At 43.5% G+C, this 21,270-nt stretch overlaps 1 protein-coding gene across 1 annotated transcript in view; it reads left to right on the forward strand.

Annotated features, from left to right (window-relative positions):
• Positions 1-21,270, forward strand: part of DCDC2C (doublecortin domain containing 2C) — a 289,074-nt gene that overhangs the window by 176,883 nt on the left and 90,921 nt on the right. Inside the window, exon 8 of the mRNA XM_075595053.1 lies at positions 5,222-5,316. Within this exon, the coding sequence (XP_075451168.1) occupies positions 5,222-5,316 (95 nt within the window). The remainder of the gene's footprint in view (positions 1-5,221; positions 5,317-21,270) is intronic.

The raw sequence follows: 21,270 nt of genomic DNA on the forward strand, positions 1-21,270 counted from the left end.
ATAGTTTTGGTATAGTTTTAAGTTATGGTGGGTGAAAAAGGAGACAAAAAACCTCCACCGTTAGCATATAGCACTGTGTGCTCATTTGCATGTCATTTCCCAGAATCCCTTGCTGCAGTGGAAGTGCTGTGTGCTGGGCGATAACGGTGAAAAACAGGATTGCAGACCTGTCTAAGACATGCAAATGAATATACAGTAATATTTACAGTTGCTATCTATCTATCTATCTATCTATCTATCTATCTATCTATCTATCTATCTATCTATCTATCTATCTATCTATCTATCTACTATATAAAGGTACTGGAATAGTGCAGTAAGGATGCTTTCCAATGTATGAACAGTTAACCTCCTGGAAAGCTTGCTACAGCTGCAACTAATTGAGCAGGCTGGACTCCAGATTGCACAGGGAGATAAAAGTAAAAAAATGGCTTGCACAGTGAGAGACTGCTTTTTTTCCCAGAGACGAGAAGAGAGAGAGCTCCCCAGCTAAGAAAAGTTAGGCACAGTCCCTTAGACCCACTGGACGGTGATCGCAGAGTCTGCTGGGACTGACTGGGTCTTAATCCCAGGAAGAAGGATGAAGGACCCGAGACTGCGCTGAAGCAGGAATGTCATGTCCATAACATTAGACTTAAAGAGGAGAGGGATTCTCTGAACTCTCGCAGGGTCCAGGGGGAATTACCTGGAGCCCTTACAGCAACAGATAATATATCTCTTATGTACCTAAGACTGTTCAGATGAGGTGCATATGTTAGTACATATTTTAAGATGGGAACTAGTTTAGTTGGCCAGCAACAGTTAGAAAGGGCTGTGGCTACTGTGTAGGTAGACTCCTACTGTATGATCGAGTACAGTAGGTGTTATTTTTATGATTTCTTTAGACTTAAAGGGACGGTGGGCCTGTTAGTGTATAATTTAACCCTGTAAATAAACCCTGTGTATAGAAATACAGTGCTTCCGGTCTTAATCTGGGACTAAAAGATACTGCGATGTGATGCAGACATGACATTTGGTGGAGAATGTGGGCAGTCCAAATGGCACTGAGCAGTGGAAATGGTGGATTTGAAAATAAATTTGGGGATTTAAAATGGCCACCCAACTGAAGTGAAATAACAGATTCTGCATGGTAAGTCTGTCCCACTGTATATGACCAGTTGTGCTTACAGGATACACCGGGAAGGTGTGAAGAATTGAGGAAATAGCGCCTCCGGAGGTCAAGGTGAAGAATACACCTGAAAGTGAAAAAAAATGGAGGACATAATGTGTTTTCTGTGTAATGTGCCTGGCCACACAAAACAATGTCCTTTCAGGAATTAGTGTCACGGCGTGGCCCCATGAAAGGAACCGCACGAGATATTTTTATGGTGTTAAGAGCCTTACCACACCAAACACTGTCCCTTCAGATTGTATAATGACGATAATGAGGAGGAGAAGGATTCCTATGGGGCCCCGCGAAAAGGATAGTCTCCATTTGCAGCAGAAGCTGCTGAAATTTTTTACTCCGTGTGGTCAGAAAGGCATGGGTCAGAAAAGACCAGAGATGAGCTACAGCCCAAAGCGCCAGGCGTAATCATCATGGGAATGCCGACTAGCCTTGGGATGACAAAAGCTACAGTTAATGCCATAAACGGAAAATCGAGCGAGTCAGACCAAACGAGTGCTGACTGGAAACAGTATTATGAGATGTCCCAGAAAGATGTTCAAAACTTAATCACAGAGCTAGAAGTCACACAACGAGGTACACTCCCTCACCACAGAGCTGAAAACTCATGCCATGAGGTCCATGCTCTCAGCACTGAGGTCTGTGAATTGAAGGATGCTGAGGAAAAGATCCTGATTTGGTTAGAGACAATAAAAAGAGCAAATACAAGTCTGAGACAGAAAAATTCATATTTGACTGACCAGGTCAGTGAAGGAAACGAGAAGCTTCACCAAGCAGAAAAAGTGAAGAAACAATTGACCTATGAAAAGTTAGAAGTGCGGGAAGCACTACAGAATGCAGAGAGAGGGCTGCAAGAAGAACGTTTTACCCTGGAGCAGCGCACACAAGGAGCACACCTACTGCAGAGCCAGCTGCAAGAGCTGCGTGCAAGTCTGCTAGAGACCAAGGAGAAACAGATGGATGCTGAGGAGAAGCAGCGAGTTCTACAGGAAGCCAGTGTTCAGGCTGCTAAACAAGTACAAGTGCTAAAGGAACGGCTGAGTACCCATTGTGTCCCTGCAGAGCAACATGAGGATCTGAAGGCCACGCGTGTCACCAGTGCATCGCTAGAGACAGAGCTTAGAGGTCAGGTGACTGTATGAGAGGGAACTCGAAAAGGTCCACAAACTGGAACAAGAGCTGGAGAAGCAGAGCGGCTGCTCCTTCCTCAAAAGTTAGTACACCCAGTAGAAAGAGGTGTGGAAAACAGAAGCAGGGGCGATCCTAGCAACAAAAACTGCAGAGCTCCAAAATATGAAGGATGCGCTGATGCAAACACAGAGCAAGCACCGGGAAGAGGTAAAGGCCCTGTGAGGAGACTTACATGATCAAATTGCAGAGCTGCAGACACAGATTGCTGAGCTCAAGATACAGCAAGTCAAAAAGGAAGAGATGGAGGAGGTGTCCGTCCATCAGGTGGCCGGCCTGACACTGCGCTTTGAGACCGAGATGGCTAATGCCCACAAGCTGCTGGACCACATGGCCAATTAGAGACCCGGCTGCTGCGGGAGCAGGATAGGTCAGAGCACCGGCAACTGCAGGTCAGAAATAGAGAAAAGGAAACAGATTTTAGCCTTGCTCTGAGTCAGCTAGAAGATGTGGAATCGCGACGCAACTCTAAAGAAGCTGAACTGGCAGATGCACTGGGTCTAAAAGATACTGCAACATCAGTCTAAGTCACAGCGCAGGATCTTATTTCCCAAATTAAGGCAGGAAATATAGTATTTCTCTATATGGGGTTTATTTACTGGGTTAAATAATACAATAACAGGCCCACTGTCCCTTTAAGTAAAGAAAAAAATCATGAAATAAATGCCTACTTCTCTTAGGAGACTAACTGTACATGGAGCTTCAGCCCTTACTAACTGGATGGACAGCTAAGCTGGTTACCACCCCCAAACAGGTACTATTATAGCTAAACATATACAGTCTCTGCATATAGTGTTTCTCTTATATGTTATTCCAAGGTTATGGACCCGATGTCCCCGCTTAAGCGCGCTCTCACGTCCTTCCTTCCTTGGGGAGCTCAGCTCCACAAGAGCGCAGAGAATCTCTCCTCTGTAGTTGCATTACAATCGACCGGACATTCCCTGCTTCAGCATGGTCTCGCATCCTTCCTTCCTCTTCCTGGGATTAAGACCTAGGCAGTCCCAGCAGACAACGTGACCACCATCCAGCGGGTCTAGGGGACTTTGCCAGATTCAACAGCTGGGGAGAGCTGTCCGCATTCTCTGGGAACAGCAGTCTCAGTGAGTAGTCACTTCCTGACTTTTAAAACTCCATGTGCAATCAGGAGTTCAGCCTGCTCAATTAGTTTGCAGGTGCTGGCTTCTCTACGCTGGAAAATCCCAAAGCTGCCCTATTCCAGCACCTAGAGACAGTGATTGTATCACTATATATATATCCATCCACCCACTGAAGCAGAATTGCACTATTTTCAGTTGTGACGTTCCCCAGTTCTCGAGATACTTACAGTTTTCTGTGCTGCCCAACTGAGATTAGACAATAATAAAAAGGAGAACAATGTGGAACACGGGAGTAGTGTAATTTCCTGTTTGGTTAATACATATTGTATCATATTATTTATTGTGTGTACCTGTTTTAGTAAAACATTTTTAATTGGTATTGTACTTGTATTCTCGTATTCTTTCTGTTTTCAATAGCTTTAAATGTAAGAAGCTTGTGACTCAAATTCCTTATATTTAGCTTGGAACTGATAGGCAGTGAAAAGTGTTGTAGCCCAATGGAAGAACTTGACATCATAGCATCTGCATAGCATACTTCTTCATAGAAACAAGTGATTTACCGGGTACCTGAAAATTACCCGGTTCCCAGCCTACCAGGCCATATTTAAAGTACCTAGATCCTGCCCAGGGCACTGGGACCCGGTGCCAGGTAATATCTGTTCTGCTCCTTCGGTCCTCCTCTTGGAGAACGGCAGGAGCAGAGCAGCAGTAGACTTACCTGCAGCTGGCGGCGGAGGGTGAGGAGGACCACGGCGACATCCTGGGGGCGGTGGGAGCAGCTGAAGACATCCTTCAGGTGGTGTGAGCAGAGGACAACATTCTTCAGCCGGTGGCAGCTGAGGACGACATCTTTCACAGCCGGTGCCGGTGGGAACATGTGACCAGAGCAGGAGTGTTACTATTGGACAGCTGGGGAGGAGCTGCACTGGATGTTGGAAGACTTCCGGGTGGGACCGCTCGGGCGCGCTCCTCCCCCACTGTCCAATAGTAACGTTCCTGCTCCGGTCACACGTTCCTCTGCTCCCACCGGCACTGGCTGTCAAGGATGTCGTCCTCTGCTGTTACCGGTTGAAGAATGTCATCCTCTGCTGCCACCGCCTGAAGGATGGCTTCCGCTGCTCCCAATAACACCAGGATGTTGCCGTGTTCCTCCTCACCCTCCACCACGGTCCTCCTCACCCTCTGCCGCCAGCTGCAGGTAAGTCAAAACTGTTACCTGGCCGGGTAATTCATTTTTTCTTCCCTGGTACCGTTTTCTTGGTTATTTTTTGGACCCGGTAGGATTTTTTTGATCCCTAATAGAAACATAAGAATTGTTTGGCCTATCTCATCTGCCCATTTTTCTATTGATTGAAAAACCTCAGACGCTATTTGATCCTTTTCTGTATTTCATATTCACCACCCTTTTCTGTGAAGAAATACTTCCTCACATTGCTTTCTTTGTCCCTCTAATTTTTGCCATATTACTACTGTCTTAATGTACCTGTTCAAGTGGGACTACATAGGGGTATTGTGCAATAACACATTGATACTCATGTTCAAAATGCCTTGTTTAGTGTCAATTTACCAGATATATATATATATATATATATATATATATATATATATATAAAACGTTTTTTTTAAGCTTGATAATTAGTCCATTTAAAAGGCAAAGGGGCAGAAATCGATATAAGTGTTCATAATTATAACAAATGTGGGCTTCTCTGTAAACAGAATATGTACTGTATGTAAAAGTCAATGGTTTTGTAAACCTTTTTGTTTGTTTTAGTGCAGGGGATATATGGAGCCCAAGGGAACGGGACAGAAGTTAAAGGGGCAAAAGAAGTAATAGAAGTAACAACAGAGAAGATAGAACCACCTCAGGTAAGAGGTAAACCTCTCTGGTCTCCACTTAGTACACTTGCAGAAGAGAACGGTGAGGGTTTGAGGGCTCTGTACACTATAATTGGATCTATGAAGAGCTTTCATTGAGCTGTTTCCTTCAATGTTCTAGTCCTAGAATAATGTTATTTGAAATAATAAGTCAGAAGTTTGATACTTAGAGATCAACTACACTAGTTTGAAGAGTCATCTGGAAGTGTAGGGATCAAGGGGCATATATATATCAAGACAAAAGTTGTGCTATCATAGTTCAAGCAACATTGCTCCAGATGTATTAAAGAAAAATATGTTATTGATTTCAGCGGGATTGTTTTCTTTGATACATGTGGTGCATAATAGTATAGTTAATATTGCACACAGTAAAGTTTATTCACTAATAAAATATAGTAATAAAAAGTGTGCGGTAATAGAAATAATTTGCATATAAATTAATGTTACACATCACGAACAATAATGCAGTACATACAGCGCTTGAATTAAAATGGAGTTAAAATCTCGTGTGAGGATGTGGTATGTAATAGAAATTCTTACAAAACCCCAGAAAAAGTGATACCTTTGGCTACCTAATGTTTTTTTTTAAATTTTATTTAAATATATATACATATGTAGCCAAGCCATCTATGGCTACTAGTCTGCCTCCCTCCTGGCAGTAAGCCCTGGTACAAGCAGGCCTTGCCAGTAGTTGCTATGAGGTTTTCCCCCTCCTTGGTGATGCACTGGAGTGACAACAGGAGGAGGTGACATCAGGCCTGGGCATGACCAATCATGAGTCAGACCTGGTACCCTCCTCCTGGCTGTACTTAAGGGCATGTACCGCCCAAATTTAGCAGTGCCTTTCCCCACTTGAGGAAGGCAGGTCACACAGTGGAGAGGCTGATTATTGGGTCTTCTCCAGTCCTCTTGCCTCCGGGGGAGAGTGAGTGTGGACCATACCTCTGCCCCTACTAGGGAGGCAGGGAAGGGCTAGGGTGGCTGCAAGTACCCTTGGCCTGTTGTCACGGTCCAGGGACCATCCTTCAGTGGTAGCTGAGAAGTACTGCATTGGGCAGAAGCTTGCCCTGTTACTGTGCTGTACAGAAGAGATAATAAACCGTTCCTGTTGTTAAACCTCCTGCCTGGTGCTTGACCTTACTGGGAGGAGAGCTAATAGTGCTACCGTGGGAGATCACTTTCAGTTCCTGCAGCCTACTGCAGATGGAGGTGCTGCACTGCTAAAGAGATATGTAGCGTATGAACCCCAGAATCCTACTCCTGTGTCCCCACTACCACCGGCGGATGACTCAGCCCTCCTGTTACCAGCAGTTATCATGCACCACATGACCAGTAATGGCCAAATCTCCCACCGGGTGGTGGAAACACTGTTAGATTTGGAGGCGCTGCAGAGATCTGTAACAGGACAGGCTGTTAGTGAAACAAAGCTGAAAGTAACAAGACTTTGGAGAGCAAGGGAGGTCTCAGATGTAACAAACCACCCCCTCAGTCCTTTGGAGCCTAGCGAGTGAGCTACCCATTGCTCTTGTGCCCGTGCTTACAGAAAAGACTATGTCAAGCGAGATGGAGTTTGTCCACTATCGGCTACCAGGAGGACTCCTGATAGTGAAAGTGGAAGGAAAGAGGTACCTCAGATGCCTCGGTCCCAAATGCGACTTCCCAGGTGGCAGTGGAAAAACAGAAATAAACTGTGCGCTACTATCTATCTCCTTATTATAATTGAATATAGTGCAGTGACTAAACCATATAAATAAAGTAAACCACAATACCACAGTGAATAAGTGATTAAATAATTAAATTATAACATAACCGTGTGGTTGATATGGGCGTCTGCTGCTATAAACATTAGGGGTGGCTCAGCACCCCACACACTCTAAGAAATGGAAACAAAAAGAAAACAGCGCACAACGCCAAATAGTGAAGTAAGTAATAAAATGTATTACAATATTAAAGGGGTAATAAATCTGCGTACATCAGATAAAAATAACATGTGCATTTAGTGCATATCACACTGGTTACTACTCTGTAGTTGTAAAACAGGACGGTCTCACACTCAGCTGTCTCTGCAGGAGCCTCTATGATGGTTCTGGGGCATGGGATCCTTCATGCACTCCTCACACAGCAGGACGCTGCTCACAAGGGGATTCCTTTCAAGCAGCCTGGTAATACTGCAGATTCAGGTACTTAGTGGGACCGCTCCGCAACCGGCGATAAACTGCCTCCAGGGGAATTCCCCTACAGTCCCCCGTCTCTCCTGTGTAGATTCGCTGCTTTTCCCAGCTGCTATGATCTTAGGGCAGTCCAGAGCTGTTGGAATTGCTCTGCAAACACTTCCGCAACTGCAGGGGCTTACATGTATTAATGCCATAATTTTGCCTATATTCATCCTTTGGATCTGTATCACCATCAGCTTATATTGGCTGCTACCGTGCTAACTGAGCGATTTCTGCGCCGGTAAGAGACTGTTAAGGACTCTCCTTCTTCCTCCCTATTGATTCCTCCATTGCCACGAGAACTGTGACGTCACTCCGCTACACCACGTGACGGAGCGGCATCGTGGCACGCTGTGTAAGCCCCTGCAGTTGCGGAAGTGTTTGCAGAGCAATTCCAACAGCTCTGGACTGCCCTAAGATCATAGCAGCTGGGAAAAGCAGCGAATCTACACAGGAGAGACGGGGGACTGTAGGGGAATTCCCCTGGAGGCAGTTTATCGCCGGTTGCGGAGCGGTCCCACTAAGTACCTGAATCTGCAGTATTACCAGGCTGCTTGAAAGGAATCCCCTTGTGAGCAGCGTCCTGCTGTGTGAGGAGTGCATGAATGATCCCATGCCCCAGAACCATCATAGAGGCTCCTGCAGAGACAGCTGAGTGTGAGACCGTCCTGTTTTACAACTACAGAGTGGTAACCAGTGTGATATGCACTAAATGCACATGTTATTTTTATCTGATGTACGCAGATTTATTACCCCTTTAATATTGTAATACATTTTATTACTTACTTCACTATTTGGCGTTGTGCGCTGTTTTCTTTTTGTTTCCATTTCCCAGGTGGCAACCTGGCCCGGGGAGCCCTGTGTGCCCGCTGCGGAGCACGTTTCCTGAAGCCCACGCTCATGCGGCCTACAGAATTCGCCGAAAAAGATGCAACCGACCCCAATACTTGTGTGGTCGATAATGCTGCTATTCAATCTACCTCAACTATGGAGGCTTTGGTGGGCCTGTGCGCCCTAGACGAGGCCCAAGGGGATTCGAGTATCTCGATAACCACAGAAGCCTGCTTGTTACTGTGCTGTACAGAAGAGATAATAAACCGTTCTTGTTGTTATACCTCCTGCCTGGTGCGTGACTTTACTGGAGTGAGAGGTAATAGTTCTACCGTGGGAGATCACCTTCAGTTCATGGAGCCTACGGCAGATGGAGGGGCTGCACTGCTAAAGAGATATGTAGGTTATGAACCCCAGAAGCCAAGTCCTGTGTCCCCACTACCACTGGCGGATGACTCAGCCCTCCTGTTACCACAAGGTAGCATGCACCACAAGACCAGTAATGGCCAAATCTCCCACCGGTTGGGGGAAAACACTCACATTGTGTATATATGTATATATATATATATATTCATACAGTCATGTGAAAAAGAAAGTACATCCTCTTTGAATTCTATGGTTTTACATATCAGGACATAATAACAATCATCTGTTCCTTAGCAGGTCTTAAAATTAGTTAAATACAACCTCAGATGAACAACAACACATGACATATTACACCGTGTCATGATTTATTTAACAAAAATAAACCCAAAATGGAGAAGCCATGAGTGAAAAACTAAGTACACCTTATGATACAATAGCTTGTAGAACCACCTTTAGCAGCAATAACTTGAAGTAATCGTTTTCTGTATGACTCTTCAGTCTCTCACATCGTTGTGGAGGAATTTTGTCCCACTCTTCTTTACAACGTTGCTTCAGTTCATTGAGGTTTGTGGGCATTTGTTTATGCACAGCTCTCTTAAGGTCCCGCCATAGCATTTCAATCATGTTTAGGTCTTGAATTTGACTGGGCCATTGCAACACCTTGATTCTTTTCTTATTCAGCCATTTGTTGGTGTGCTTGGGATCATTGTCCTGTTGCATGACCCAATTTCGGCCAAGCTTTAGCTGTCAGACAGATGGCCTCACATTTGACTCTAGAATGTGGCAACTGTCTTGAATGTTTTCCACTTTTGAATAATCTTTCTCACTGTAGAATGATGGGCTTTAAATTGTTTGGAAATGGCCTTATAACTCTTCACAGATTGATGGGCAGCAACAATTGCTTCTCTAAGATCATTGCTGATTTCTTTCCTTCTTGGCATTGTGTTAACACACACCTGAATGCACCAGACCAGCAAACTGCTATAACTTCGGCTTTTATAGAGGTGGTAACACTTGCTAATGATCAATTAATCAAGGGCATTTGATTAGCAGCACCTGCCTGCTACTTGGCATCTTAATTCCTATGGAAGCAGTAAGGGTGTACTTAGTTTTTCACACATAGCTTCTCCATTTTGGCTTTATTTGTGTTAAATAAAATATGACACGGTGTAATATGTCATGTGTTGTTGTTCATCTGAGGTTGTATTTACCTAATTTTAAGTCCTGCTAAGGAACAGATGACTGTTATTATGTCCTGATATGTAAAACCATAGAATTCAAAGAGGGTGTACTTTCTTTTTCACACAACTGTATATATATATATATATAATCTACTCGCCACCTAGTACCAAACGTATGCTGCTTGGGCTAATAGGAGCTCGCCACGATGTTAAATCCACTCGCCTGGGGCGAGCAAATGTATAGGTTTGTTGAACACTGTATATATATATATATATATATATATATATATATATATATATATATATTCCCAGAATCCCTTGCTGCAGTGGAAGTGCTGTGTGCTGGGTGATAATGGGGAAAGGTGGGACCTGCCTAAGACATTCAGATGAGCATACAGTTGTATTTACATTTGCATATTTGCTTTGCTGTGGAGGGTTTTTGTCACTTTTTTTACTCACCGTAACTTAACTCAGTATTATGGTTGGCCCATCCTTTAGCTTCTTTGCATACCCAGTTAATCAACCCCACACTGATGAGACCCATTAAGGTCGAAACAGCTGTCTGTGGGCGGTTTTCTGGGTATGCACCTTAACCTTGGCTGTGCTCAAAGCTGTGACCATGCAGCAAGCTTAAGCCTATAGGGAACCATGTTAAAAATGGTTTTTGAAGCAAAAAGTGGCACTGTGTGCTCATTTGCCTGTCATTTCCCAGAATCCCTTGCTGCAGTGGAAGTGCTGTGTGCTGGGTGATAATGGAGAAAGGCGGGGTTGCAGACCTGCCTAAGACATGCAGATGAGCATACAGTTGTATTTACATTTGCATATTTGCTTTGCTGTGGAGGGTTTTTGTCACTTTTTTTACCACCATAACTTAACTCAGTATATATATATATATATATATATATATATACAGTGTTCGACAAACCTATACATTTGCTCGCCCCGGGCGAGTGGATTTAACCCCCGGGCGAGTAAATATTGGCCCAAGCAGCACACGTTTGGTACTAGGTGGCGAGTAGATTTTTTTGTGTGGCGAGTAGATTTTTTGGTGATTTGTCAACCACTGTATATATATATATATATATATATATATATATATATTCCCAGAATCCCTTGCTGCAGTGGAAGTGCTGTGTGCTGGATGATAATGGGGAAAGGTGGGACCTGCCTAAGACATTCAGATGAGCATACAGTTGTATTTACATTTGCATATTTGCTTTGCTGTGGAGGGTTTTTGTCACTTTTTTTACTCACCGTAACTTAACTCAGTATTATGGTTGGCCCATCCTTTAGCTTCTTTGCATACCCAGTTAATCAACCCCACACTGATGAGACCCATTAAGGTCGAAACAGCTGTCTGTGGGCGGTTTTCTGGGTATGCACCTTAACCCTGGCTGTGCTCAAAGCTGTGACCATGCAGCAAGCTTAAGCCTATAGGGAACCATGTTAAAAATGGTTATTGAAGCAAAAAGTGGCACTGTGTGCTCATTTGCCTGTCATTTCCCAGAATCCCTTGCTGCAGTGGAAGTGCTGTGTGCTGGGTGATAATGGGGAAAGGCGGGGTTGCAGACCTGCCTAAGACATGCAGATGAGCATACAGTTGTATTTACATTTGCATATTTGCTTTGCTGTGGAGGGTTTTTGTCACTTTTTTTACCACCATAACTTAACTCAGTATATATATATATATATATATATATATATATATATATATATATATATATATATATATATATATATATATATATATATATATGTATGTGTGTATATGTGTGTATATTTGTGTATATGTATATGTATGTATATCACGGCACATTTATACATTTTTACACATTATGTATTGCATTGCTACTTTAGTTTATTTTGTAATAAATCGCCTGAAGATGGGACTTGAGTGATCCTGAAAACTTGTACTCTTTTTAAACATTAGTTAACCATTATTCAGGGTTTCTCAACTGTAGTCCTTAAAACCCCTCAACAGGTTACGAATATCCCAGCTTTAGCACAGGTGGCTCAATGATTGAGCCACGTGTGCTGAAGCTGGATATCCTGAAAACCTGACCTGTTGGGGGTTCTTGAAGAACTGGAGTTGAGAACCCCTGCATTGGTGGTATCAGTTTTGCCAGGGTTTTGTTCGTTTTTTTTTTTTATAACAACAACCTTCCTTTCTGCCTACTCTACAGTAAATTACAAGTGAATTTTCTGCCATTTTCTTGAAAACTTTGTCGATATCTATTTTGTTGACAAACTTAACATCTTATTAATCTAAAATATGTTAATATGAAATATTTCCTTAAGTTTACTAAGTGTTTACTTGTTCTGTGTTTAAGTATACACACTGTATACTCTGTTAGCATGGTTTCTCTGAAAAACTAGTTTTGAGAATAAAAAGCAGTCCACTTAATCCTTACGTAACCTCTGTCTAATTCCCTCCAAGTTATGAGTGATTACAGGGTTTAAAAATGAAGTGTAGTAATATGTCAGAGCTATCATAATAGTTATCTTTTGGAGACATACTGCAGAGCAACAATTAATTACAGGTAATATGAACTTTGGAGAGGCATTCTGTGCTCTGAAAGAAAAATGCATTATTTTTTCATTTAATTTTTAGAGCATTTAAAAAAATGTGTTCCATCATGTCGTCTTCACTGTATCACACTTAAAATGTGATACATGTTTGAGAATTTGAAAAAAATGTGTTTAGAAATACTGTATCGAATCTTTAAGCTTTTTTTGTTATATTCAATGTTTTAAGAAAAATCTTAATAATAAGATCAAATATATTTATCACTCTGATTTAATTACAAGCAGTTTTACTGTTGCTTAGAAATCAAATCATATATAATCAAAAACAAATCTACTAGGCAGTCAAAATGCAGGCAAGGTACATTTATAGATCGATGTGTTCAAAATGCATTAGTGTTAATATAATGGCGAAAAAGCACTATTTCACATAATAAGTCACTCTCTTTTTATCCTTGTGTGCATTCTATGTACTGTATGTGTATATGCATTTTACTTTCATGCATCATTTTCAGTCCATTGTGAGTCAAATTGATGAATGATGAATGTTTAAGTTGATTGAATGCTGTAAATCACTTGATATGTTCCCACTTGTATGTTATGTAAATCACAATAGTGGCTGTACAAGCATCTAAAATAAGTACCATTGGTAAAAGCATCACAGTTTTTACTTCTACTTTATTAACCCTTAAAATGGTACAAGACCATGCAACATGGCCCACTGCAGCAGGGCCGCCGACGGGGGAGGACAGAAGGGACAGGTGGCCCGGAGGCTGCGGGGGGCCCGGCTCTCCCTCAGCTGCCTGCAGGCCTCTCCCACACTGTGTCCCACACCGACCTTCCACCTCTGGTGCACAATGGCCCTCTGACGTCAGCGCGCCGGAAGTAAGCTGGCTTCCGGTGCACGCAAACAGAAGAAGCACGTGGGACACATTGAGGAGAGACCTGCAGGCAGCTGAGGGAGAGCCGGGGCCCGGCCGCGACCGGCAGCCGGGCCAGAGGTCAGGCACAACTTGCCTCCAGGCCCGGCCTGAAACCATCCCCAAGGTAAGTTTTTTTTATATATGTATTGGGGGGAGTGGGAGGATTTTAATATGTATTGAGGGGGAGTGGTTGTAGTTTAATATGTATTGGGAGGAGCGGGGGTATTTTAATATGTATTGGGAGGAGCGGGGGTATTTTAATATGTATTGGGAGGAGCGGGGGTATTTTAATATGTATTGGGAGCGGGGGTAGTTTAATATGTATTGGGGGAATTGGGATAGTTTAATACTGTATGTATTGGGGGGGAGCGGGGCTCTTTTTAATATGTATTGGGGGAGCGGGGGTATTTTAATATGTTTTTGAGGGAAGCAGGGGTCTTTTTAATATGTATTGGGGGAACGGGGGTCTTTTTAATATTTAATATGATTGCGTGAGAGTGGGGTAATTGACGGAAGGGGCGCGAGTGAGAGGGAGGGAGTGAGGAAAAGAGGGAGTAAGAGTGAGACGCAGGGGAGAGAAATACATGTGAGGCAGTGGGGGGACGACAGTGAGAGGGTGTAATCGAGGAAGAGGGAGTGAGACGGGGGGGAGAGAAAAACATGGGAAGAGGTGGGGAAATAGAGGGGGCTCGTGAGGTGTGAAATGGGGGGTGGGGCTCGTGATACCGCCGACACGGGCCCCTGAAGTAACTCTAGTCCTGGGTTACGAGAAATCTGTCTGTGGCCCTGCACTGCCGATACGTTAACATTGTAGTGTCAGACAGTTGAACAAAATATTCAACACTGTTTAATTTTATGGGAATCAAAGAATGTTATGTAATTCCTAATACTTTATCAGAAATATATTTTTTCACTTTAAATGTGTGCATTATTGATTTGTTCTAACCATTTATGCTGACACGTTCTCCCTTTGTCTCACTTCCCACATAGTTCTCACCATATTTTTTTTACATTTAACTCTATGCATATCACTGTATAATTTTTAACACCTCTAACGTCATAGATTACATGTTTTTAAATATCCCATATCCCTGTCTCATCCTTCCTCTCCGGGCTGTTCCACTGAACCCTTTCCCACTGATCTTTCTCTGCATTGCCGCTCTGCTTGTTTACCAGTACTGCTTGACCTCAGGAAAGAGCATTGGTCTCAAAAGCTTATCTTAAAAATATATTGTTTTTATTCTTTGCTGTGTGCCTCGGGCTGCCCTGAGGTTCTGTAATCTATTCCATATTAATATCCTTTTAACTTTTGTACGACTGTTGTCAGTAGGAGGATATAAGAGGCACACAAAAAGTACTTTTTTTATTGCCAGTTGCTACAGCAGCTGAGTGATTTTGTGAACATGTTGCGGTTCCAACATTGGCCTAGAGCAGAGGTCCCCAACCTTTTTGTGCCCTAGGGCACACTTGCGAGCTCAGGAGAGAGTGCGGGCATCAACCAAATAACACGTATGCACATGTACATATACACACACAAAATACACTTACAGTACCTTGCGGGGGAGGCCTCCAGTGCTGCACTGGTCCCACTTGCGGATGCGGAAGGTTGCCCCAACTTCTAGGCAGGCCCAACTTCCGGCACGAGAGAGAAGCATGCAGCAGCTGTCGGTGACAATGTGGCGAGCTACTCACTGGCTCGCAGTCCACACATTGGAGACCCCTAATCTACATTGTATTATCAACTTGTTGGCTTGTCATTAGAGGGCACCCACAAATAGTTTGGCGGATGCCATGGTGCCCGGGCACTGCGTTGGGGACCCCTGACCTAGAGTCTTCATTCTCAGTTTAAAAGGAGTTAATATTGCATTCCGGTTAAAGAGATAGACGTGTTATTAGAGCATAAATAATGCAGACGTCATCAACATTTCAAAACTCTTAGAATTTGCAAAAAATCTCTTTAAAAAAAGGCTTTACAAGGGAGATAAAACTTGGGGTATGCATGACACTATCTTGAAAATGGTGGTAATGTTGCAAGACTTCTAAATGATCACGTTAATAACATGTAGGGAAGATTATATCAACTTATGTGGAAAGTAAAGAAGCTTGATGTCTTCATCCACATTTTGGGAAAACTGATGCCCAAAACCTCTATGGCTACAAAAAACAGGCACTGGCACAATATATCAACCCTCCCCCTGCCTCCAGTTCTAGGCCACTTGACCATCAGGAGAGCAGGTCGCATCCATGGGACAGTTCCAGACCACAGCCACAGGAACCTGGTAGTTCACATCAAAAGAAACGAAGTCCGTTTGGTCCAAGTTGATTTGCCGAGGATAGCCGCAGTTTCCATCCTGCACAACTGCTACACTAATGAAATAAATTGGTATACTGCATGGGGACACGTGCTACCTGTTTCAGAACCTGATGACACATAGTGTAATGGCATTGGAAAGAAATGTTGATTCTACAGAAAGAACAAACAAATAAGTGAAATGAAACAATGTAATTTCCAGCAACATAACGCAATACAGAGTAAAATTGGCACAAATGTAAAGCGCGGATGCCAAAATCTCAATGACAATTCAGAATCACTGTGTAGAGTCATTCAGCAGGCAATATGCATCTTTAGGCTAGTAGCCAGCATTGCTTCACAGGCCACCCCTACTAGCACAGCACACCTATGCCATCGCGAGCACATGGGGGGGGCCACGTGCAAGGCATGACATCTAACAGACAGGACCCCACCCCTTCTAAGAGGGGCAGATACTTGTTTTCCTTATTAATAAAATTCTCTCTCTTTTTCTCTCGGTAAGAATTATATATATATATATATCAAAAGAAAAAAATGTGCATACTACATAGTATAAATATATTTAATTGAGGATTCTAAAAAGAGGGTTGTGGTTAAAATTCACTCATAAACAAAATGTATGTAGCCAGGACTGGTTTCTGGCTACCAGTCTGCCCTCCGTGGCAGTAAGTCCTGGTAAGAACATGCCTGCCAGGTGTTATCATGGGTTTTCCTCACTCATAGCAGTCTTCTTGAGTGACGGGGACGCGGTGGGACTAGGCATGTGTTTGTCCAATCCTGGAACCAGACCTGGTACCTTCTTCCCTTGTACTTATGGGGCTGCACTACCAAATTTAGTCAGTTGTCTTTACCACTGAGATAGACAGGTACGCTCATAGAAGTGCATAATGGCTGGGCACTTACTGTCTCCTTCCCTAGGGGAGTGAGGAGAGATAGCATACCTCTTACTCCCCCAGGGAGTAAGAGAAGAGCAACGGGGCCCTGTACCCACTGGATGTTCAGAGAACCTCCACAGGGTGAAGCCCCAAATAAGTGTCTATTCGGTATATGCTGTCTGCTGCAGAATAAAGGGTTAATTCTTTCAATCATACTTCTGCCTGAGACTGCAATCTATCAGGGGCAGTGGGGTGAGTTCTCCTGTGGGTATTGCCTTCACATCTGCTGGAGCCTGCAAGAGATGGAGGCGCTGTACCTAAAGAGATAGAGATCCATGATGTACCCCAGAAGCCTGTCCTGTTCTCCCCAACTACATCGGCGGAGGCTCAGATCTATTGTGAGCCAGCTGGTATGCACCACACAATGTAATGGTGAAATCTCCCAGAGGATGGGGGAAACACTGCTACATGTATAAAATAGCACATTGGAGAAAACCTGGTATTAGACAAGAGTCATCCACCAATGTTAAGCATGGAACCTCGGGTGCACATGGATGAAGATGAGACCGTGATGGTAAAGATCTTCTCACCTAGTCACAGCGCTTGATGGTGTTCTCCCTTTGCGTCAACCTTCAGATTGTAACACGGGTAGGGGACACCAGATCAAGCCACAGGTAAAGTGAACACCGTCCGCTTGTGTTGTCCACGCTGCACGGCATTTCCCGTCAGCCCCCAGGAAAACAAGGTAATTCCTCCACCTACGTCACAGTGCGGAGTAGCTTGCCCAAAATCACGAGCTTGCTAGTAAATCCAAAGAATCCACAGCACTCACTAGTTAGTTTCAAATGTAAAAAAGGTTTAATTAATCTCACAAGCATCAGGGGTAAATACGAATGGAGCGACGTTTCGGACCTCCCGGTCCTTTATCTATCCCCTTGCCGGTCCTTTAGGACCTGGATATAAGACCGGGAGGTCCGAAACGTCGCTCCCCTTGTCTTGTACTTACCCCTTGTGCTTGTCTGATGCATTAAACCCTTGCTAAGTATTAACTTTATCAGTGTACTGCAGATTTTTTTGATTTTTGGTCTACCTACTGTATATATATCTATATATCTATATGTTTGTGCCAAAGACAGAGGTCATTACACTCTGTTCATATTACTCGACCTCTCTGCAGCATTTGACACCGTGGACCACCCTCTCCTCCTTCACATTATCCATACTCTTGGTATTCGGAACAAAGCTCAAGCCTGGATCTCATCCTACCTCTCCCATCGTACTTTCAGTGTCCCTTCTGCTAACACCTCCTCCTCCTCTATTGATCTCTCTGTGGGGGTGCCCCATGGCTCTGTCCTGGGACCTCTTCTCTTTTCTCTGTACACACTCTCTCTACGTGACCTAATAACATCTTTTGGGTTTAAATATCACCTCCATGCTGACGACACACAAATGTACTTTTCAACACCCGACCTTACACCTGCTGTACAAACCAAAGTTTCTGAATGTCTCTCTGCTATATCATCCTGGATGGCCCTCCGCCGCCTTAAACTCGTCATGACTAAAACAGAGCTCCTCATACTTCCTCCCAAACCTGGCCTACTACCTCCTTCCACATTACTGTTGGAACTACGATCATTCACCCAGTAGCCCAAGCACGCTGCCTAGGGGTGACACTCGACTCCTCTCTCACATTCGCCCCTCACATTAAAAACATTTCTAAAACCTGTCGCTTTTTCCTCTGCAATATAACAAAGATACGCCCTTTCCTCTGTTGCTCGACTGCTAAAACTCTGACTCAGGCCCTCATTCTCTCCCATCTTGATTACTGTAACCTCCTGCTGTCTGGCCTTCCTGCCTCTCACCTGTCTCCCCTACAATCTATCCTAAACGCTGCTGCCAGAATCACTCTACTCTTTCCTAGATCTGTCTCAGCATCTCCCCCCATGAAATCCCTCTCCTGGGTTCCGATCAAATCCCGCATCTCACACTCCATTCTTCACCTCACTTTTAAAGCTTTACACTCTTCTGCCCCTCCTTACATCTCAGCCCTAATTTCTCGTTATGCACCGTCCAGACTCTTGCGTTCTTCTCAAGGATGTCTTCTTTCTACCCCCTTTGTATCTAAAGCCCTCTCCTGCCTTAAACCTTTTTCACTGACTCCCCCACACCTCTGGAATGCCCTTCCCCTCAAGTACCCTACTAGCACCCCCTCTATCCACCTTTAAGACCCACCTTAAGACACTTGCTTAAAGAAGCATATGAATAGCACTGTGGATATTCTGAACACATGATACATAAAGTTTGGCCCCCTGCAGACGCACTTACCAGAACTCCCTCCTACTGTCTCTGTACATTCTCCCTACCTACCAATTAGACTGTAAGTTCCTCGGAGCAGGGATTCCTCTTCCTTAATTTTACTTTTATATCTGAAGCACTTATTCCCATGATCTGTTATTTATATTATCTGTTATTTATTTGATTACCACATGTATTTCTACAGTGAAGCGCTATGTATATTTATGGCGCTATATAAATAAAGACATACAATACATACAATACAGTAAAAATGTAAGTTATAAAGCTGCAGCGGCCGTTATTCGAACAAATCATGGCGCCGATTTCGTGTGCTCTGCTGTGCTTCACACGGCATGACCACGGGCAATCGCCCCAGGCACCCGCCCGGGTGCTTTGTTTGAATTTCATGGATTCTGTTTCTTTGGGTCCAATGAAATGAATGAATTGCAATGTGTACAGCACTATGCTACTGTGCTACTGTGTCAATTTAAGTGTTTAAAAAACAGAACTCTAAAATGCCATTTTCTGCACTCGCTGCACTCGCGTCTTAAGGCGGTAAGGTTGGAAGACATCCCGCGTCATGACATTGGTATTCCGATTGTAACAGGGGACTTATCCCTGTTCAGTAATGTGCCTTTAATCCAGCAGTGTGGTGGTTAACCTCTGGTAGTTAATTAGTAAACACCACCTGCCTGATTGAGATTGTTTACAAAAGCAGACAGGAAGGGACTCTTTAGCTCTGACTAAGAGCTGACCCTTGGAGCTGACCAGCCTTGAGCTCTGCACAGCAGACCTGATTTCAAGACACAGGGAAAACTACTGCACCTGAAGCTGAACCAGGAAGTGAGATTTTCCCTCCAAGAAACAGATAAGACTTTTATTCTTAAGAGACTGCTTATATCTGCTTATTTCATGTTATATGTTTTGGGGCTGCGAGAACTGCTTGACTAAGGGAGATGTGAATTATTGCATAGTGTTTCACTAGAAATACTCCTAAGTGAATAGAAGCTTTGTTCCCCCCCCCTGTGTTTGGATGAATTTCCTGATGAAAAGGAAAAGGCACAATAAAGCCTTATTATAATTTCACATTATAAACGACTCCAAGTGTGTACCTCTGTGAACGTCCGTCTACATATGGTGTCCGAGGTGGGACAAGAGGTGTCCTTGTAATTAAAAATGACCAGAGATTTTTATGTGAATTTTTTTTTTATGCTTTTTGCCTACAAACAATCTGGAAAAATAAAATAAAAAAAACCTCTCATGCAGCAGAGGCAGAGTTAAAGGTGTACACACCACTGAAACTTACACTGCACTGAAACTTACAAAAACACAGATGAACTCTTTTCCCCAAGCCCAAGAGACTACTGAAGCAGGTAAACCTTTAATTGCCTATCACAAAGTGTAATACTGTCATTGAAATAGGGATTTTGCCTTCAAGCCATAATCAGGGTTCAAGAAGTGAGTCAGCCCTTAAAAAAAGGGATAGGTGTTTGTTGTTTTCAAAAGTTTCGCTGAAGCAGTGAATACATATGGTGACCCATGAGTGGTACTGATTTTGCAAACAAAGGTTGCCACACCGCATAGGGCTACCAGCTGTGAATGGAGTATATGCAGAAAAGTGTGAAAATTGATACAAAGACTGTGCTGAAGCAGGGGTATTTTTAGCAAACAAATGCTGAGTGTAAAATTGCCCTATAAAGGAAAAAGGTATTTCAAAGCCAATTGCTGAGTGTTGAGTCACCCTGCCGGGAATTAAAGAAATAGTCCACTGCAAAGAATGTTTTTCTGCAAGTAAAAATCTGCCTATATACTGTATATCTTGGGAGAAAACAGATACCCAAAGATGAGACTGAAAATTACTGAACTCAGGCAGAAAACCAAATTCTGTTGCTGAAGCGGAGGGATAGCACCTAGCAAATAAATGGTGTATAGCAAATAGACTTTTTTTTACCTAGCAACTGCACAATCTTGTATACCTGATAAAAGAAAATGCATGCACAGTACTGCTGATATTGAAAAAATTTTTTTACCCAAGAAAGAAAAGTCTACAGAGATGCCTGTGAGAGCTACGGCCTCTACAAGCAAAATATGCCCATCTGTAGGACTATCACAATTGGGGGTTCTAGCAAATACAGTAGCAACAGCTGCAATAGCGCCTCCTGAGGTCAGGAAGAAAATTACACCTGATAGCCTAAAAATGGAGGACAAGATGCAGCGTTCCTGTAATGAATCCTACCCCACGGAAGAGTGGCCCTTCCAGTCCAATAAAGAGGAAGACATCTCTTACGGGGAACCCGAACCAAGTCACACCCACAAAACACCCCAAGAATGGTGGGGGTGTCTGAACTCGACACGAACCGAAAAGACCGCTCCCTTTGACGAATATGATCAGCAGGAGAAAGAGCGGGAGCAGTGGGAAGCTGCTAA

This window comes from Ascaphus truei, chromosome 4 (genome assembly GCF_040206685.1).
Source record: "Ascaphus truei isolate aAscTru1 chromosome 4, aAscTru1.hap1, whole genome shotgun sequence".
NCBI lineage: Eukaryota > Metazoa > Chordata > Amphibia > Anura > Ascaphidae > Ascaphus > Ascaphus truei.